At 40.6% G+C, this 20740-nt stretch overlaps 1 protein-coding gene across 2 annotated transcripts; it reads left to right on the forward strand.

Moving 5' to 3' along the window:
• The first annotated feature begins 1001 nt into the window (after positions 1–1001).
• On the forward strand, positions 1002–20638 carry KL (klotho). Of its 2 annotated transcripts, none has more exons than XM_032219517.1 (5): positions 1002–1858; positions 13641–14151; positions 15481–15746; positions 16281–17397; positions 18636–20638. In XM_032219517.1, exons 1-5 carry the CDS (start codon positions 1103–1105, stop codon positions 19031–19033), a joined length of 3048 nt encoding a protein of 1015 aa, XP_032075408.1. In that variant the 5' UTR covers positions 1002–1102; the 3' UTR covers positions 19034–20638. The 2 variants fall into 2 exon arrangements, with proteins under 2 accessions (XP_032075408.1, XP_032075409.1); XM_032219518.1 differs by having other exon boundaries at positions 18688–18822.
• Positions 20639–20740: the final 102 nt, after the last annotated feature.

The following is a 20740-nucleotide window of genomic DNA, read 5'->3' on the forward strand; positions in this document are numbered from 1 at the left end:
CTGCTTGGGTTGTGGTGAGTGATCTTCCTCTCTGTACTTAAGATCAGTTGTTCTACTACTTTGAAACAAGTTGTGAATTGGACAAAGTGATCAACAAAGCTGTGGCTTTAAAGGGCAATGGAAAAATTCATATTAAATATAAAGGCAGAGTAATGTTCCTCCAAGTTTGAACTCATGTCTGAAAAAGGATCCTAGAAATTGAACAATAACGTTCCTCCGGGTGTTATTTTTTTTTCTCCATTAAGCAAACCAAGCAGCAGTAGGTAAACTGTTCCTGTTGGAGCCGAGGTGGCCAGTGGTTAAATGCAGCACTGCAGGCTACTGCTAGATCAGCAGTTCAGCGGTTCAAATCTCACCGGCTCAGGGTTGACTCAGCCTTCCATCCTTCCGAAGTGGGTAAAATGAGGACCCGGATTGTTGGGGGCAATATGCTGACTCTCGGTAAACCGCTTAGAGAGGGCTGAAAGCCCTATGAAGCGGTATATAAGTCTACTGCTATTGCTATTGCTATTAGAGAGGGCTGAAAGCCCTATGAAGCGGTATATAAGTCTAACTGCTATTGCTATTGCTATTCCAGGGAATCGTGGGCAGAATCTGACATCCAACTGGGAGGAAAAATAAGTTTCAGAGGAAAGCAAACTATTCACCTCCCTCCCGCTTTTGACTCCGCGTTGTGGGAGTTGGCTGGTGTTGGAGCGTGGATGGCCGTCAATGTACCGCCAAAAGGATGAGGGACGGCGGGGCGCCTCAGGACTTTCTTTCTCTTCCCCCTACCCCCTAGGCGCCGTCCGAGCAGTCCTCACCCCTGGTGCGGAGGCAAGGATCGTGGCTTCCCTATATCCTCCCTCTCCTCCTCCGTTACCTCTCCCTTCTGCTGATTTGGAGCAACTTGCTTATCCTCCCCACTCCTTTTTTCCATGGAGGAGGAGGAACCCCCCCCCTCCCGGCGCGGTCCCAGGTAATTATTAATAGCTCCGCGGGCAGGGCAAAACAAGGAATAAACTGGGTTGACGTGGGGGGGGGGGCAGCGGGAGAGAAGGCAGCCGGCAGGCACCGTCTCTTCTCACCCGCATCTGTTCCTGGACGTCTCCCCGCCAGCGGAATGATTCCCGCCGCGACGTCGGGGCTGCCGTTCCTCGTCCTGGGAATGTTCCTTTGCCGCCCGCTCGCTGGAAAGCCAGGTCAGGGCGAGGCCACTTGGTCTCGCTTCGCCCGCCTGCCTTTCCCGGACGACGCGCTCTTTCTCTACGACACGTTCCCTCGGGGCTTCCTTTGGGGGGCCGGGAGCGCGGCGTATCAGGTGGAAGGCGCCTGGAACCGGGACGGCAAAGGGCCTTCGGTGCTGGACGCCTTCACGCACCGCTCAGCCGCGGCGCTTTTTAGAAACCCGGCCGAGCTGCCCTCCTGGGACTCGGCCAGCGGCAGCTACGATCACGTCGAGCGCGACCTGGACGGCCTGAGCGCCTTGGCGGTCTCCCACTACCGCTTCTCGCTCTCCTGGGCGCGCCTCCTACCGAACGGCACGGCGCCCGCCAACCTCGCCGGCTTGCGCTACTATGCGCGCCTGCTCTCCGGCCTGCGGCAGCGTGGCATCGAACCTGTAGTCACCCTCTATCATTGGGACCTGCCCCGGACCCTGCAGGACCTCTATGGTGGCTGGGAGAACCCGATTGTCGTCGAGCTTTTCTTGGATTACGCCCAGTTCTGTTTCCAGCACTTTGGCCGCCAAGTGCGCTTCTGGCTCACCATAGACAACCCTTACCTCGTGGCATGGCACGGCTACGCCACGGGCAGGCTGGCCCCGGGGGTGCGAGGCGGGCGGAAGATGGGCTACAAAGTGGCGCACAACCTCCTGAAGGTAAGGATGGAGTACAGAAAGGATCCTCGGCTTCTGTGGGCCTAGATGCTGTTCCTTGCAAAGCACTGTTTCATTGAGCTCTTGCTCCAAGTAGCTGGCCAGGCGCTGACTTTTATCCAGGATAATGAATTATCTCCTTGGGAAGTACCCGGATTCCTGTCCTAAAGGTGCTTTTTTCAAGAGGCAATTTCTGGTTTTGGGGTGAAGATGTTTCGTTTCTCATCCAAGAAGCTTCTTCTGTTTCTTGGATGAGGAGCCAAACATCTTCAATGAAAAACCAGAAAGTCCAATTGCCTCTTGAAAAAGCACCTTTGGGACAATCAATACCTGGATGAGTGAGAATCTCCAAAGACATTTACCTGCATTCTTGTATTTCCATCCAGTACGCCTTGTTACTCAGACTGGCTGAGAGTTCTGAGGAGTTGAAGTCTAATAGTTATGGAGGTCAGCAAGTTGGTTTGAGATTGCTCTTTATCTTAGAGCAGGCCTGTTCCAGTTAATATTCCATCCCTGTAAGTGAAAGGTAACACATATGTACTAGTCGTTCCTGACTCTAGGGGATGATGCTCGTCTCCGTTTCAAAGCCAAAGAGTCAGCGCTTGTCCGAAGACGTTTCCATAGTCATGCTGCCAGCATGACTAAACGCCAAAGACGCACAGAACACTGCTACCTTCCCACCAAAGTGGTCCCTATTTTTCTAGTTGCATTTTTTATGTGCTTTCGAACTAGTAGATTGGCATAAACTGGGACAAGTAACGGGAGCTCACTCAATTATACGGCACTAGGGATTTGAAATGCTGAACTGCCAACCTTTCTGATCAACAAGCTCAGCGTCTTAGCCACTGAGCCACCACATTTGTACTCGGAAGCAATTTCCAGCGCTTTGGTGGGGTTTTACTCCCAGCTAATATAGAGTTAAACTGTTAGACCTTGGCAGCAAGTAAACAGTCTTGAGGCAGATTAAACATTAAATTATTACAGTTTAATGTTACTAGATTATGGCAACATGTCAAGAGTTGCCCCAGCTATAGATTTAAACACAAATGCTAAGATTTGCAGCAAATGAACATTTGAGTAAATTGCTATTTGACAGAAAATTTCAAATGGGAATGAGCAGATAAATAACATAATAGGAATAGACACAGATACGGAAAACTTTGCTTCGCATGGGTTTGTCTGGTTAGTATGAATAGAAATGAGACACTTTCCTGACATTTAACCCACTTGGTAATGAAAACAAATCACAAGACATCCTGCAGTAATTTAATAGGATTTTATTGCTATTCTTCACTCACTTATCAACATGAAGGTATGTCACAGTTACAAAAAGTGTTACTGGTCGCATTCTCTACACTAGTGTTTTCTCAATCTTGGCAGGTTTAAGATGCAAGGACTTCAACTCCCAACTTCTTAAACCTGCAGAGGTTGAGAAACAGTTCCCTGTACCTTTGTGTTCCCATGAACTTCTCTGACATTCCTGGATCTCTGAAACAAAGATCAGAAAGCTGAATCTTTAAAAAATATCAGGCAAGAAGAGAAGTTTTCAACACTAAACTTGGACATAACTCATTAGGGAAAAATGCTTGAGTTTGTGACAGCCTAGTTGGCTTGCTTGAGAGATATGTTTCATTGTAAAAAAAATAGAGGGCAAATAGATTTCACTGTGTTGAATGAAATTTACCCCATTAGCAATAATGTTCTCAATCTCCGACCATTCAGTAATTATCTGATTTTTCTTTGATGCTTTTTATCTTAGTGCAACATCTTAATTTAACATTTTAATATTATTAATCACTTCTGTTTTCCACCTACCAATCTATGTGTATATATAAAGATCCAGTAGATACAGTTTTTTCCCCCAAATCTATATTTTTCTAAGAAAGAACATAATGGAAAAACAATCATTTTTTTGGTCATTCTTAGAAAGGTTTGAGGAATTGCTTTACATAAAACATGGCTTGAACATACCCACTTTTTTGTAATGGCAGTACTCAGAGGATAAATAGTTGTTGGAAACTATTATATAAACGCTACTTAACCTAATAACTGCCCTTTTGACATGGATTTTTTAAAAAAATCTTTTAAAGACCTTTAAATATTTTAAAGATGTCTGAAATTACAATGACCTGTCAAATGTAAAAAGTTAACAGAACTTTTAATAAGATACATTCTACTTGTGGCTAAAAGTATATTACAATGTAAGGATATTAGATAAACACATTAAAATAGCAGAGATTAGCACTGTGTGGACTATGAAACGAAGTGCCAGAACAAATAGATTACATGTGAAATGGCTGATTAAACTATTTCAACAAAAGAAGTCATAATAGTGATAACATATTATAGCTACTGAAACTAGTGCAATAAATTATTCCTACCGGTATTAAATTAAAAAAAAAATCAAAATATAGAGGATTCACTGTTTTTTTCAGTCCAATAGAAATGTGAAATGCAGAGACTATTAAAAGGAACTAATTTAGGTCTGTTATCTAGTCCCTGAATTTAATAGGGTTAAAATGGTGATTGTGTGATTCTGGGACACTAATAAATACATGTCAGTTGCCAAGCAACCAAATTTTGGTCATGTTACCATGGGAATACTGTAGTACTTATAAATGTGAAGACCCATCAGAAGTCACTTTTTCAGTGCCATTGTAACTTCAAATAGCCTTCCATTGGCGAGACATCTGAGTCAGCTCGGGAGTTCATGGCTTCCATGACGGCTATGGACCTAACTCAGTTAATTCAAGACCCCACTCATAATGGGGGACACACACTCGACCTGATTTTTGTCTCTGGGCAGTGGATGAATGATCTAGATTTAGGGGATATTTCTATCCAACCCTTGTCATGGTCGGATCATTTCCTCATCAGGTTTGACTTCCATACTGCTACCCCTCACTGCAGGGAGGCAGAACCGACTAGATGGTTCCGCCCCAGGTGCCTGATGGACCCTGAAAGGTTCCTGATGGAGCTTGGGAGTTTTCCTGAATCCCTTGCTCACAACTCGACCGAACCCTAGTAGAAGCCTGGGATAGGGCGGCCACTGGGGCTTTGGATCGTGTTGTACCTTTGCGGCCTCTGACCCGGTGTCGATCCCGGGTAGCTCCCTGGTTTACCGAGGAGCTCCGGGAGATGAAACGCCAGAAAAGACACCTAGAGAGTGGTTGGAGGGCCAGCCGGTCCGAATCTGATTGAACACTAGTAAGAATTCATATTAAATCCTACTTAGTGGCGATAAAAGCGGCAAAATGGCAACATTTTTCTGCTCTTATCGCGTCTGCAGATAACTGTCCAGCTGCCCTGTTTAGGGTGACCCACTCCTTACTTAACCAAGGAGCTGGGGAAGACCCCTTGCAGGGTAGAGCTGAAGAATTTGTTCAGTATCTGCAGGATAAAATTGCTCAGATCCGGACAGGCTTGGACTCTGACTGGGTAGATTCGGGTGAGTCGACGGGGATGAATCTTGTGGAGACCATCTGGGATGAGTTTGATCCTGTGACCCCCAAGGGCATGGACAGGATTATGGGGAGACTCAGTGCTGCCACTTGTGTGCTGGACCCGTGTCCCTCTTGGTTAGTCTCAGCTTCCCGGGAGGTGACATGAGGCTGGCTCCAGGTAATTACCAATGCTTCGTTGAGAGAGGGGTTCTTTCCCACCGCCTTGAAGGAGGTGGTGGTGAGGTCCCTCCTTAAGAAGCCTACCCTGGACCCAGCTTCTTTACCCAACTATCATCTGGTCTCCAACCTTTGTTTTGTAGCGAAGGTTGTTGAGAATGAGGTAGCACGTCAGCTTCCCCAATCCCTGGATGAAGCTGTCTACCTGGATCCGTTTCAGTCGGGTTTCAGGCCCGGATGCAGCACGGAGACGGCATTGGTCGTGTTGGTCGATGATCTCTGGTGGGCCCGGGACAGGGGCTGTTCCTCTGTCCTGGTCCTATTAGACCTCTCAGCGGCTTTCGATACCATCGACCATGGTATCCTACTGCGACAACTCGAGGGATTGGGAGTGGGAGGCATCGTTTTACAGTGGTTCTCCTCCTACCTGTCGGATCGGTTGCAGTTTGTGCTGACTGGAGGGAGGGATTGCCTCCAAGGGGCGTCACTTGTGGGGTGCCCCAGGGGTCGGTTCTCTCACCCCTCCTGTTCAACATATATATGAAACCACTGGGTGAGATCATCCATGGTTTTGGGATATGCTGATGATACCCAACTTTTCATCTCTACCCCAAACCACCCAAACGATGCCCTCAACGTGATGTCCCGATGCCTGGAGGCTGTGCGGATCTGGATGGGGAGGAACAGGCTCAAGCTCAATCCCTCCAAGACGGAGTAGCTGTGGTTTCCGTCATCCCGATTTGTGCATCTTGTTCCATCTCTGATGATAGGGGGAGAAATTTTAGCCCCCTCAGAGAGGGCCCGCAATCTGGGCATCCTCCTGGATACGCGGCTTAGTTTAGAAGAACACCTGACGGCTGTAACCAGGGGGGCCTTTTACCAGGTTCGCCTGGTACATCAGTTGCGCCCCTTTCTGGATCGGGATGCTCTATGCACAGTCATTCATGCCCTCGTCCTTTCTTGCCTGGACTACTGTAACGCTCTCTACATGGGGCTGCCCTTGAAGATTACCCGGAAGCTTCAATTGGTCCAGAATGCGGCTGCACGGGTTGTCATGGGGCACCCAGGTACTCCCATGTTACACCCCTTTTAGGCAGCCTGCACTGGTTGCCGCTTGTCTTCTGGGTGCGATTCAAGGTACTAATTATGACCTTTAAAGCGCTCCATGGCTTAGGCCCAGGGTACCTGCGAGACCACCTATTGCCACCGGTAGCCTCCCATCGTCCAGTGCGATCCCACAAAGTTGCCTCTTCAGGGTGCCGTCGGCCAGACAGTGTCGGCTAGTGACCCCCAGGGGGAGAGCCTTCTCTGTGGGAGTGCCTTCCCTCTGGAATGAGCTGCCCCCGGAGCTTTGTATAATCCCCGACCTCCGGTCCTTCCGACACGCCCTAAAAAGTTGGCTTTTCCAGCAAGCCAGCCTGGCCTGAACAAAACAAAACAAATTATTGATTACTGTTAATTTTAATTTTAATTCTTTTAAAAAAATGTCATTGTCAATTTTAATTGGGTTTGGGATATCCTATTTAATCTCTTTTTAACTTTTGTATTATGTGTTTCTTTTAATGTTGTACGCCGCCCTGAGTCCTTGGGAGAAGGGCGGCATATAAATCGAATAAACCTAAACCTAGTCGCTAAACTAATGGTTGCAAGTTGAGGACTACTGTACACAACTATATAATCCTTCTATATGCTTAATTACTTGGAAGTAAATCCTTCCTGGGAAAAATTAATCTGTATAACCATACACTGACACTGACTTGATGGCAGTCAGTCAAATCTTTTCCAGCCAGGAGGACATATCACTCTACAAGGTGTATAACAGGTGTGTCAAACTCAAGTTCATTGAGGGCCGCATCAGGATTGTGTTTGACCTCGGAGTGTGTGTGTGTGTGGTTAGGCTGGGTGTGGCCAGTTCAACATCACTCATGGAGGCATAAGTGGTGGAGGCCTGGATGGGGTTGGGGGGATCCTCCTCCAGCCCTCTGCCAGTGAAAATGGAGCTCAGGAGGGCCATGTGCAGCCTCCTGAGATCCATTTTTTCTGGCAGAGGCATCGCGGACCAGTCCTTCACTGTTTTCAGGGAGGCCCTGTGGGCCTAAGCATCCCGCATCAGCATCAGCCTTGAGTTTGACAAACCTGGTGTATAATGTGGGTCTTAATTTATTTCATGATTTGAAGGCTTTGATAAGATTAAGGTTTTTATGCATGTACAGTTTTATAGTTCTTTACAAGTCACCAACAGTAAGAATCAAGAGTACTTCCCAGCCAAACATGTTATTGGCATCAATTGTTAAAATAATTGTGCAATTGTGACAGTGGAATATTAATGACACTTACAGTGTAGAATCTCTATTAACTCCAGCATCTCAAGTAGATATGAGTAATTTGTATTAGTGTCTCTATCGAAACCAGCACAGTATCACAATTTTCAGCAGACGTTTATATTAAGAAGAATATAAAATCAGAAACAGTTGTGAAGGCTATTTCATCATTTAAAACTGTAAACAATGATTTCTCCAAAATGTTGCATGTGGCAGTTAAAAGTGAAGCAAAATATATTTTTTCTGAAAAAGAATGTGGAACTAATATATTTAACATTATTAAAAGTCACTGCAGTAATTAAGGCAATAAATTAATTAATTAAAAATACCTAAAATGGTTTGGAGAGTTTACAAATGAAGATGTAACAAAGATGATTGCATGCAATGTTCACAATAATATTAAAAATGATCAGGCACAAAGATAATAACTTATTTAGAGGCACTTTCTAAAAAAAAAAGAATTATGTCAATAAATCTAACATCTTCTTTTTTGTTATCACTTCATCAATTTTATTTGCAAGGCCTTGGCACTGTATATAATTTGGGGCCATATAATTCTTGTGAACTATCCTATATGTACACTGGAGTTACAATTTGTTTATTGCATTAGAGATTAGACTAATTACTCATCTTCTGTTTCCTGAAGCTTTTCAGCCATGAGGCTTGATTAATGTGCCTTAATCAGTGAAATGAAACTGAGTTAAACAACTGCCGCATCTTGTCTTGTGTACTGAACAGTGACAAGTTCTTCACATACATATATTATAACAATATTTGTCAAATATGTGAGAAAGTTTTGAGATTAGAATCTTTAATTAACAAAGATCAATGTCAAGAAAAGATGAACCCCCTGGAAAAAATGATTTGTGGCACAATCTTGTGCAAAGTTGTTCAGGTTTAAAGAATGAACATAAGGAAGAGTTCCAAGTATAGATTTCGCACAAAAGTTTTTCCAATCAACATAACATCTTTAGTCAAAAAAAAAATGGATAGCAGGTGAAAAACCTTTGCTTAAAATTCTGATAAAAATGCCTACCAATAAGGACTGATTACACTCATGAATGTAGGTACAAAGGAAGATTAATGTATGCAAATTCCTGGGCAGTTGCTCAAAATCATCAAGCAAAAAATAAAAATAGCAAAAATGAGGCAGGCATCAATAAAATGTGCTCAGTTCAAGAAGAGAAATAAAAAGATGCAGTTTTCATACGGGGAACAATTCCTAACATACTAGTTATGTTTTGCCTGCTTGATTTATGACTATAATGGAACTGGGAACTTCCGTCATAAGTCATGATGATTGTAAGTCAAAGCCCCCACATGACTGGACCCAATATTATGATGTTTTTGTGGCAGTTGTTAAGTGAATGTCATGCCTCAGTCATTAAACAAATCCATGTATTCCTATGGGTGTATTTTACCGGAAACCCAACAAAAAAAAGTAGGACATTGAGGTAATGTGACTGTGGAACACTACAATCAACCATAAAGGTAGATCAATTGCCAAGTGCCCAAAATGCAATTAGGTGACTACAAGTTGTTTGTATAGCTGTTGAAACTCTGGAACTGGTTGTACATAACTTTTGGTAGGTCTGTCCTAATTTGGAATGCTAAGAGTCCGGTCATTAAGTGAAGACTACTTGTATATTTAGTTGGGTTCTCATGCCAGTAGAACAGAATTCAGTGCAACAAATTCCACTTTCCTTTTGCATATTCCTTAAATCTGGAAGGATTATGAGGATTCTCTTAAGAGGCATTCAGTAGAGTGCTTCAGGAAGAGACAGGGAAGTTCCACAATAAAGTCTCTTTGAGTAGACTTCACCTCCCAAATAGTAGACTAGCCCTCCCAAATAGCAGGGCTATTTTAACATTGCCTTCATCCAGGGTTCATTTTTGACTTCCCAATCTAGCTTTGATTATTCTGGCATCATTTTTCTGTTTATGTCCCTTCCCTTTTAAGTTCAATGGGACTGTATCTTTGATCCCCACTGCCATTAAGCCAAGAGTTGTTAAGAATAAGGGAATTGTCTTTTTTGATTTCTCAAATATGACGTTCTTGCCACAACAGTTTCTCCTCATGCTTCTTATTTGTTGTTTGTCACATCCTGTCAGATATAAATAACAAAGAGCATTTGCTGAGTTCAAAGCACAGAAGAGTTTGTTACCTGTACACAAGAATTTAGTCAACTAAGGGTCAAAGCTAAATTTGCTCTAGATAAAGGTTAACCGAATTCACAGAAGACTGGGCTGGGTCTCTTGTGGTAACATAACAACTCCAACTGAGTCCCCTTCGGGGGAAAAGGGCGGCATATAAATAAAATCAACATTCAAAATCAACATTCAACATGTTTAACCCACCTTTCAGCTCAGCCTGGTCTTCTCGTATACATCCTGAATGTCACTTTGACATTTTCAGCTTTTCAACTTGCCTCTCTGGTAACTTTTTTCCTACCCCTCCTCTCACAGTTATTTTGCATGTTCATAATATTTTCTACTTTGTTTTCAGTAAATTGTGCCATTTTTTCTTAACCTTCTATATTAGCTGTTATAAATTTCCCACATGATAAAAAATTGCTGATACTTTTTATTCAGTAATTATATTTATTGATGACTGGAAACTTTATTTTCTCTTTGCTGAAAAAAGAGAACAATGAACTTGTGATTTATGGGTTTGAGGATTGAAAAAAGTGGCTTATGAAAAGAGTAAAATTATGACGTAACTCTTAAAGAATGCATTTACATCTGCTGTCAAAAAAATTAGAACTGCTTCTCTATAATTCTTGCCTGCCAGCCAGCCAGCCAGCCAGCCTGCCTCCCTGCCTCTTTTTCCTTTCTATTTCTTACTCACTTTCTTTCTTTTCTAATATTTCTATTGTTTTTACCTTTAAAATGTATCTTTTAAATTTCTTAAATAAAAATTATACCAAAATAATAGCAAAAAAGGAAATTTACTGATACTGATCCCAGGGCATAGTAGGAATATTGAAATGGCTATTTACCGCCATCTATATGCCCCTTGGAATAGGAGAAGAACTTTTATCCAAGGCCCTATTTAAATATGGGAGCCAGTTTTGTTAAAAGGCTAAGAAGTTTTACTCTTATTTGCTGACTAGCAAAAAGTTCATTTACTTCCTCTGCTTGGTTGGGTGGCCTGTAGTATAGACCTATGGCAATGTCATTCCCTCCCCCAACCTTTAATATTGACCCAAAGGCATTCAGGATAGTGCTCATCATTGTTGTGCTCTATTTCTATAGAGAGGTAATTATTTCTTATATCTAGTGCAACTCCACCTCCTCTTTTATTTGGTCTATTTCTCTTAAATAATTTAAATCCTTCTAGCTGCGTGTTCCATTTGTCGGTTTCATCCCACCAAGTTTCGGTAATGGCAACAATATCGTATCTGCCCTCTTTTACTTGAATTTCTAATTCACCCTGTTTATTCCTCATACTCTGTGCATTGGTGTATAGACATTTGAGTCCATTTTGATTGACCCTGTGTTTACTGTCTACATAACCTGTGTTATGCCTGACTGCCCCTATTTTCTTGCCACTTGTATGATTCATGCACTTAGTATGGCACTCACTGTTAAATGCTTGGTTTTGCTTGACAGCGGGAGTGATAATCTTACCCGCACAAACATCTATGTTATATGCACTGATAACCCTATGAATTTTAGATTACAGAAATATTCTGTATCAATTAATTCTCTGTCCCCGCTGTTCAGTTTAAGTGTTTATCCAGAAAATCTGTGAATTTAATGCCAAGTAACTCAGTCCCTTTCTTGGATGGGTGCAAACCATCTCTTTTGTACAGTTTTTCATTGGACCAACTGCAGACATCATGACTAATAAAACCAAAGCCTTCCCTTATACACCACTCCTTTAGCCACACATTAAACTCTACTACCCTTCCCTTTTTGATCCTTATATACTGGTAAAACCTCTAAAAAGATAAGCCTAAAACCTATACTACTAAGTTCATACCCCAAGCTCTGGAAATCATTCTTCACAGAAAGTACATCATTTTGGGACAGATCATTTGTGCCAAGATGTATAGTAGCATCAACATCACAGTCCTTACTTGCATTCTTGACTATCTTAAGAATACGCCTCTTGTCTCTACTGGCAGTAGTACCTGGCAGACATCTGACCTCTTTTAAAACTTCCATATCCTTTCCTAAATTTACATCCCTTATGATTGAATCACCAACCAGAAGGTGACTTCTCTTTTTGCATACCTTGCTCTTCTTGTGCGACTGATATGTGATACCTGGTTCCCCATTTCGCCTTTCCGAAGTAAGTTCTTCTTCAATAAGTTGAACTGTATATTATTTTTGTCTTTTCACTTGGACTAATGTCTGAAAAACCTGGAAATGTATCTAGGACATTAATTTTGGTCAGCCTTTTTACTAGAAGTTTTTGTGTATAGTAGGGCTTCAGCATCTTTATTGCAAGAATCTGGATGGGCAGGAGATGGTAGGGAAACTACTGGCAGAAGGGGCATGCTGAGGATCCTGTCAGTCTGATTATTCTAACTGGTGGAGTCCAGGAGACGAGCCGCCTCTGCTGTTGTTTCTGCCCTTTGGAACATGTTGTCCTCCGATGTAAGGGTGACCCCAACCCTCCTATCTTTTTGTAAGGGCCTAAAGACCTGGCTTTGCTAGTTGACTTGGCCCATCAACGCGGGAACAGCACAATGGAAATGGTTGATTGAATAACAACAGATCCCACTTCCCCCCACTCTGCCCCCAACCTCCCCATGTGTAATTATAGTTATTGGTTTTAACATATTTATATTTTAAATGTATATCGATAGATAGATTTCTATGATTGTAAGCTACCCAGAGTTACTTTGTGTAAGATGTATAGCCACTAATTTTATAGATAGACAGACAGAAAGACAGGGATGGATGGATGGATGGATAGTCATTTCTTTCAGTAGTTGACCAGATGTTTGTAGTTCAGTTATGGTAACCTTCAGTTTACCCCGCTACCCCGAGGTGGCGCAGTGGTTAGAGTGCAGTACTGTAGGCCACTTCAGCTGACTGCTATCTGCACTCCGGCGGTTCAAATCTCACCGGCTCAAGGTTGACTCAGCCTTCCATCCTTCCAAGGTGGGTGAAATGAGGACCCAGACTGTGGGGGCAATATGCTGACTCTGTAAACTGCTTAGAGAGGGCTGAAAGCCCTATGAAGCGGTATATAAGTCTAACTGCTATTGTTATTGCTATTGCTATTGCTATTTGAGTAAATAACATAAAAATGTTAGAAGAAAAAGAGTATGAGCATGAATATAAATAAGAATATGAATTGGAGTAAGAGCTATTTGGCATAGTAATTGATTCTGATATTGAGATTTAATTGCAGGGGCCATTGTTTGGTTATGATGTGTTTGTTTTTAGTTGTCATTTACAGCTTTTGTCTACATGGCTCTTTTTTTGTTTACTCCTGTGTGTAGACAGTTTGCTGCCAAGTGATTTGTTATTTTTAATTTTGTTGATTGCCATTACATCATTTCAAATATGTGCTGAGGGGTGAGGGCATGCTTTGACCCTGTTACAATTTAGCCGAGATGAATGAAATATTTCAGGCCAACATTCAAAGTCATGATGAACTTTTCTTTTCATGTTAGCAGAATAGGACTGGTATTTCCCCCCCCAATTCACACCCAGCTTTTAAAGCCATAGAAGCCATTCATTTTGCTGTGGTTACTTAAACATTGCCATAGACTCAATTGTTGATTAGTGACTAACGTAATTATGTTTGACCATATAAATAAAATATAAGAATATTAACAGCTATAGAAACATTGGTTCACTATTGCATTTCTTCCTTTTCTATAGGCCCATGCCAAAGTGTGGCATCTTTATAATGACAATTTTCGTCCTACTCAAAAAGGTCAAGTATCAATTGCTTTAAGTTCTCACTGGATAAAACCTCAAAACATGACCAAAAAGAATATAAAGAATTGTCAGAAATCTCTTGACTTTGTGCTGGGCTGGTTTGCTAAGCCTATATTTACTGATGGAGACTACCCTCAGAGCATGAAACATTACCTTTCCTTGACATTACCAGAATTCACTGATGCAGAAAAGAACTTAATCAGAGGAACAGCGGATTTCTTTGCTCTTTCTTTTGGAGCCACATTAAGTTTTAGTCGTGTGGATCCAGACATGCTATTCCAGCAGCAGCAAACACTGAACCTGAGGCAGCTACTTTACTGGATAAGCAGGGAATATAATCCATCACAGATATTCATTGTAGAAAACGGTTGGTATGTTTCTGGAACTACAACGACAGATGACGCCAATTATATGTATTACCTTAAAAATTTCATACTGGACACATTAAAAGGTAAGTTGCCTTTAGCATTCTGGTCAGGATATATTAATTTATAATGTTTAAGTGAAGCATTTTTATCATGTCAATTAAGTAAGTTCTACCATGTTTCCCTGAAAATAAGACCTCCCCAGATAATAAGCCCAATCGGACTTTTGAGCTCATGCGCTAAAATAAGCCCTCAAAAATATTGCAACACAGCAGTAGCCATGAGGTGACCACGCTAGCCAACTCCTGCACCTCAAAAATAACTCCCCCAAAATAAGGCCAAGCACTTATTTAGGGGGTCAAAAGAAAATAAGACCCTGTCTTATTTTCAAGGAAACATGGTATTTGAACATTAATGAACAGGTATTTCCATACAGAGGGTTTAAGCAGTATGTAGTTTTTTCCTTTTTTCTTTCTTAATATGTCATTTTCTTAGGAAAGAAAATACAGTATGAAAGAAGATATTGAAAAAATATGGGAAGATTACAACTGAAAGGCCATATAAGCTGAATTTCTTGGAAAGTTCCATACATGAGGGGAAATGTTTGAATGTGAGAAATCTTGATTGAACAAGACTACAGTCTTGTTCCAAAAAGGAAAGATTTACTGTTTATCATTGCAAAAACATTTTCTGAACAAGAACTGATATTATGGCAACTGGACCAATTTTTGTTAATCTCAGGTGCTTTGTTGCACATCCAACCAATTTCATCAGTTGAAAAAAATAAATAGGCAGAAAGACAACTCTTGTCACACCAACTTCTGGAGTTTCTTTCAAAATTGTATTGCAATATGTCAATGGAGACTCAGTAACACTCAATATGCAGCTGTAAATCATATGTATGTATGTATGTATGTATGTATGTATGTATGTTGTATTTGGGTTGTATAAATAAATACAACAAATGTAACAAAAAAAAGGCAACAGTAAAAATATTGGGTTTCTGCCTGGATGGTCTCTTGTGACGAGCCGAAGGACAGAGAATGGAAGTAGTGATCTTCCTCCCATATTTGGGCACACCGGGGGGTTGTAAAAATCTTATATATATATATATATATAAGTATCTTAGTATCACCCAGCCATTGTTGAAGTGATGTTATTGTAATAAAGCCTACCCGTATTTTGAATTCAGTATTTCTTTTATTGGTTTCTGCCAGCCCATCAAATTTGCTTCTGTTTTCTTTCTTTCTTTTTTATTCTAGCCTGTTTAACCCTTCAGCTCTTTTTGAACTGCAACTCTAAAATCTTCTGGAAGGTTTTATTAAGCCAAAGTCTTTTCTGCAAAACAGATGTAACTGTTCAGAAGTGTTTAAGGAACAGAGAAATTAGTTCTGTATTTATTGTTTATTCTTCAGCTATCAGATACGATGGAGTTGCTGTGATGGGGTATACAGTTTGGTCCCTCATGGATGGCTTTGAATGGTTCAGAGGCTACGTTCGACGGGGCTTATTTTATGTTGACTTTCAAAGCCAGGATAAAAAAATGATAATGAAATCTTCAGGTTTGTTTTACCAAAAGCTGATTCAAGACAATGGTTTCCTCCCAACACCAGAAACCCAACCTTTTAAAGGAACATTCCCCTGTAATTTTGCATGGGGGGTCACAGAAAACTTTCTTCAGGTAAGACAATTGAGAAACCAAATGAGATTTTTTAGTCTTTCTTTAGTGCTAATAGAGGATGATTTTGTCTGATTCAATACAAGTATTTTATAATTGTACCAATTTGATGGAATTCTCTGATAAAGCTCTTCATAAATAACACATTTCTCTCTCTGTTTCATATGGAAACTATCTATACATATCTAGAGATCAACTACAAAATTTATTATCTTTCAGCTTTTGTTATTTCTCTACTGTATAGGGACATTTTGTTTCTCCTAAGGAACCTACATGTTTGTATTTATAAACCGCCCAATTCACATTAAGTGTGAAAAGTGGTATAGAAATGTGATAAATGATAAATAAATAAACCAATGGACAGTATAACATTTCCTTATAATAGATATGTTGGCAGAAATACGGAATAAACTTAGAGATGACTCTATGTTTGCAAAAAAAGGGATACCGTTTTCAGTTGGCTTTGTGATATTAGTTTGTTGTTTGCTTTTTTCTATTTGTGACAGATTTAATTCCTTTCTCCCTCTTTGTTTCCAGATAGATGCAAAACGATCTCAGTTTACTAACCCTAATATTTATATATGGGGACTTCACCAAACTAAGAATCTCCTCAAAATTGATGGAAGTGGTGTTCTGAAACTCAAGCCTCACTGTGTTGATTTTTCTCATGTCAGACCCCAGATTTCTTTACTTCAAAAAATGCACATCACACACTTTCATTTTTCACTAGCGTGGTCTTTGATCCTTCCTCTTGGCAATGAGACAAATGTAAACCAAACACTTCTATTTTATTATCAGTGTATTTTCAATGAACTGATAAAAGTTAATATTACTCCCGTAGTCGCTTTGTGGCAACCTGAAGCCACGAATCAAGGGCTTCCTTTTTCACTGGCCAACAATGGAGGATGGGAGAGTCAACATACTGTGGAAGCTTTTGTTGAGTATGCTCAGTTCTGTTTTAAAAACTTTGGACATCAGGTCAAATTTTGGATCACCATGAATGAACCCAATGTAGAGAACCTGACATACAAAGCTGCACATAATCTCTTGAAAGCTCATGCCAAAGCATGGCACTTGTATGATAAAAAATTCAGAAAGATTCAAAACGGTAAAATATCAATTTCCTTACATGCTGACTGGGTTGAGCCTGCCAGTCCCTTTTCAAAAAAGGGTAAGGAAGCAGCGAGGCGAGCTTTGGAATTTGACATTGGCTGGCTGGCAGAGCCAATTTTTGGGTCTGGTAATTATCCAGAAGTGATGCGACAGTTGCTTCGCCAAAAAAATGATCTAGGTTTTCACAGTTCTCAATTACCTTATTTCTCAGCAGAGGAAAGAAACCTAATACATGGCTCCTTTGATTTTTTTGCTCTGAGTCACTATACCACAACTCTTGTCGGTTCCGAAAAGGACATTCCCAAAAAGTATGATCCCCTTCTTGATATCCAAACGGTAAAAGATTTAACTTGGCTGGAATCACCCAGCCAAACTCCAGTGGTGCCTTGGGGACTACGGAAGCTTCTCAATTGGGTTAAACATAAATATGGCAATATCCCTATTTATATCTTAGCCAGTGGAATCGATGATGACCTGGATCAGGATTATGACAAGTTAAGGATACATTACCTGGAGAATTATATTAACGAAGCCTTAAAAGGTAAGGATCTTGTGAAAAAACATTAATGCTTTAATAATCATGTGTTTTGCTGTATTGGAACAATGTGTGTGGGAAAGGCAGAGGAAAATATACTAGCACTGTGGTTTCAGATTATAAAGTAAATAAAAACTAAGAGTGTGTAATGGCTTGAAGAAGGCAAGGCAAGGAATTCCAGGGCACACCGGCGCAAATAGCATCTGTCTGCATTGCAAGTCTTTAAACCAAACATGTTTTCTAGGATCACATTCTTGGAATAACATTTGGATCTTCAGAACCAAGGAGTAGCAAGGTCTACTAAAAATTTGGTTTCACAAATGCAAAGCAGGGTGAAATTTTGTGTCAGAGAAAAAAAAAAACTTTTTTTTAGTATGAAACCATTGACCCTAAAGTATATATTTTATCCATGCAGTTAGCTTTTAGGGGTCTTGTTTTGGTTGTCTGTCATCCTATCATCTTTTCTTCTTCCAAAGTTATACCACAGTGACACTTAAAAAATTGTAATGTGATTACATTTTGATATTTTTATTTTTAATGTAAAAGTAGGCATAGGAAACTTCACATCTGAAAAGTGTAATGAATTTAAACAAAGATTACCGTATTTTTTGGAGTATAAGAGGCATCTCCCCCCCCCAAAAAAGAGTGTGGAAATGTTAATGCATCTTAAATACCAAATACAGCCGTTTTTGGCCTCTTGAAGCCCTGCCCCACATCCCATTTTGGCAAAAAACAGAGGCATTTTTGCCTCTGGGTCAGAGGGAATGACCTACTTTTTGCAAAAACAGAGATTTTTTTTGCCTTCCCCCAGCCCCTAAAAGCACTCTGCAGGCTTCAGCAGGGCTGGGGGAAGGCAAAAATGTCCCTGTTTTTGCAAAAAATGACCCATTTTATGCTCGTTTTTTGCAAAAATGGGGGGATTTTTGCCTCTTCCCAGCCCTGCTGAAACTTGCAGAGTGCTCCTGGGGGCTGGGGAGGACAAAAACTTTTTTTCTTACTTACCTCTTCGAAATCTTGGTGTGTTATACTGGTGCATCTTATAGTCTGAAAAATACGGTATATTGTTTTTATCACTTCTTCTGCATTGGTCATGACATTTGTTGGGTTACAAACTCAGTAGTCAAGGGATGTATACTAATCTACAAATAAGATTGCTGTTAAAATAAATACACCACTAATTTTTTGTTCTTCTGTTCTTTTCTGTGTGTGTCTGTGTGTGTGTGTGTGTGTGTTGTTTTTTTTAGCCTACACCTTGGATGATGTTAATCTCCGTGGCTATTTTGTCTATTCTTTCAGTGACAGAAGGAATTCCAGATCATATGGCCTCTATCGTTACAGGATGAACAAGTATGAGGCAAAACCTTCACTGATGTACTATAGGCAGATAATTGACAATAACATCTCTCCTGGCTCAGAAAGCCAAAACCAGCTCTGCCCCAAAGAGCTTCTTCGTTGCCTAGAATGTGAATCTTTGCAACGCAGAAGATTTTTATTGGTGTTTATATCATTCATACTCTTTGCTTTCATTGTTATTATATTTCTGATGGCTTACTACTCTAAGAAGACTGAGAGACGATCCAAATACCCATATCCAGTTCTTTGCCGCCTGTCACCTGTGTTACTTGGAAAAATTTGGAAATAATTATGCAGTAGGCTATGATTACTGTTGCAGTGTGTAGGCCATCTAATGTTGTGGTTTTCTAAACCCACAGGTGAATCATGTCCATGGAATTTGTATGGGATTGGTGTTGGCATTTTGACCGTTAGTTCCTTAATATTAATTCCATCTCTCTTCTCCAATAGTTGCTTTGATTCATCAAGGGAGGAGGAGAACATTTCCCTCCCTTGCATAATTAGAAAGATCCTCATGTCATTCTTCACCTGCACCATGCCGATGCAGGTGAACAATTTGAGCAGATTGTCTCTTGGTGAAGACGGGATTTGAAATGAATAACTTGTAGAAATGCTGAGAGGAGGACTGCTTGTTCAGTATGCTGTCCGTGATGCCTTCTTTCAGTACGCTCCCTTCTTCTCCTCTCTTTCTATTTCCGGTTTTATACTCCAAAACTTGATTCACCTTCTTTGTGCATGAACATGCCTAGTTTTTTAATGAGCTAATTTTAGTTCCTGTTCTAGGAACTAGGATTTTATTTCCATGATTGTTGTAGCTCTCCTATTGTTTCCTGATTATGTACCTATTTAGTCACTATGAGAGCCTTTTTTTTGCTGGAGATTTAAAATTAGACTGATGAAGCTATTAATAATAAACCCCTGGCTATTGAGTTCTCAGGATAAAATTAACACCTTATAAAGTCTTAGACTGTAAGAGCTCAGGGATAGTGCCTCTGATTTTTAGGCAGAAGGCAGCATATTCAGTCCATGTATATAGTGTTTGGTCCAAAAGGCTCAATTATCAGTAGGTACAAATAATACTGCACTAGATGGATAAATGTTAAGTCAATAACTGTGTTCTTGCTGATTCTTAAAATGAACACTCAACCTAAAAAAATCTAGCACATAAGAATTCTCAAAACAAGAAAACCATCATCTTAAAACTACATTTTCATCCTCTATGAAAATGTGAAGGTGCTGAACTAAATTTTCCTATAAAAAGAAAATTATATAGTCAAATACAAATGTCTGAAGTATCGGATTTCTGTAGTGTTTTCAGTTAATTTATTTGTGTAAAAAGGGGCAGCCAGGGTAATTCTGCAGCTTGTCTTCTTTTTATTTGTTGATGTTGCAGACGCTAGTGAAAGAATCTGTTTTATTGGATCTTACGTAGGAAATCTGTATATAGGGCCCGAGTAAATAAGACAACTGTTAAGCTGTGAAAGCAATATTAGTTAGACAGTAACTGCAAGATTGGATATTTTCAGGTAAGTGGAAGTCCTGCTCTGATCATGCCCTTGAATTGAGCCTTGAAAGGAAGAAAGTGGAACTAACAACTAACAGGTTTAAATCACTTCTAGCTTTTATGTTTATTTTTTCCTATTAGCATTTGGTGCAATCTTTACTCTCATTTGCACTCACTCTGTGGAGACAGACAGACAGATATAGGTAAATACGTGATAGATAAAGATGATAGACAGCATGTGCTCATCCAACCTTTGCCCAATTAACCCCTGCTAATTTACTGTTGGCTTTCAAAATTCTCAACTTGGTTGGTGAAATCGCTGTACTCTAATTATAGACTGCACTAATAAACAATTTTACAATAATTTAAATCCCAGAGAACATTGGCCAAATAAACATGCATATGATTGTTAAAGGTAAAGGTTTCCCTCGCACATATGTGCTAGTCGTTCCCGACTCTACAGGTGGTGCTCATCTCTGTTTCAAAGCCGAA

This window comes from Thamnophis elegans, chromosome 6, assembly GCF_009769535.1.
Source record: "Thamnophis elegans isolate rThaEle1 chromosome 6, rThaEle1.pri, whole genome shotgun sequence".
Lineage (NCBI taxonomy): Eukaryota > Metazoa > Chordata > Lepidosauria > Squamata > Colubridae > Thamnophis > Thamnophis elegans.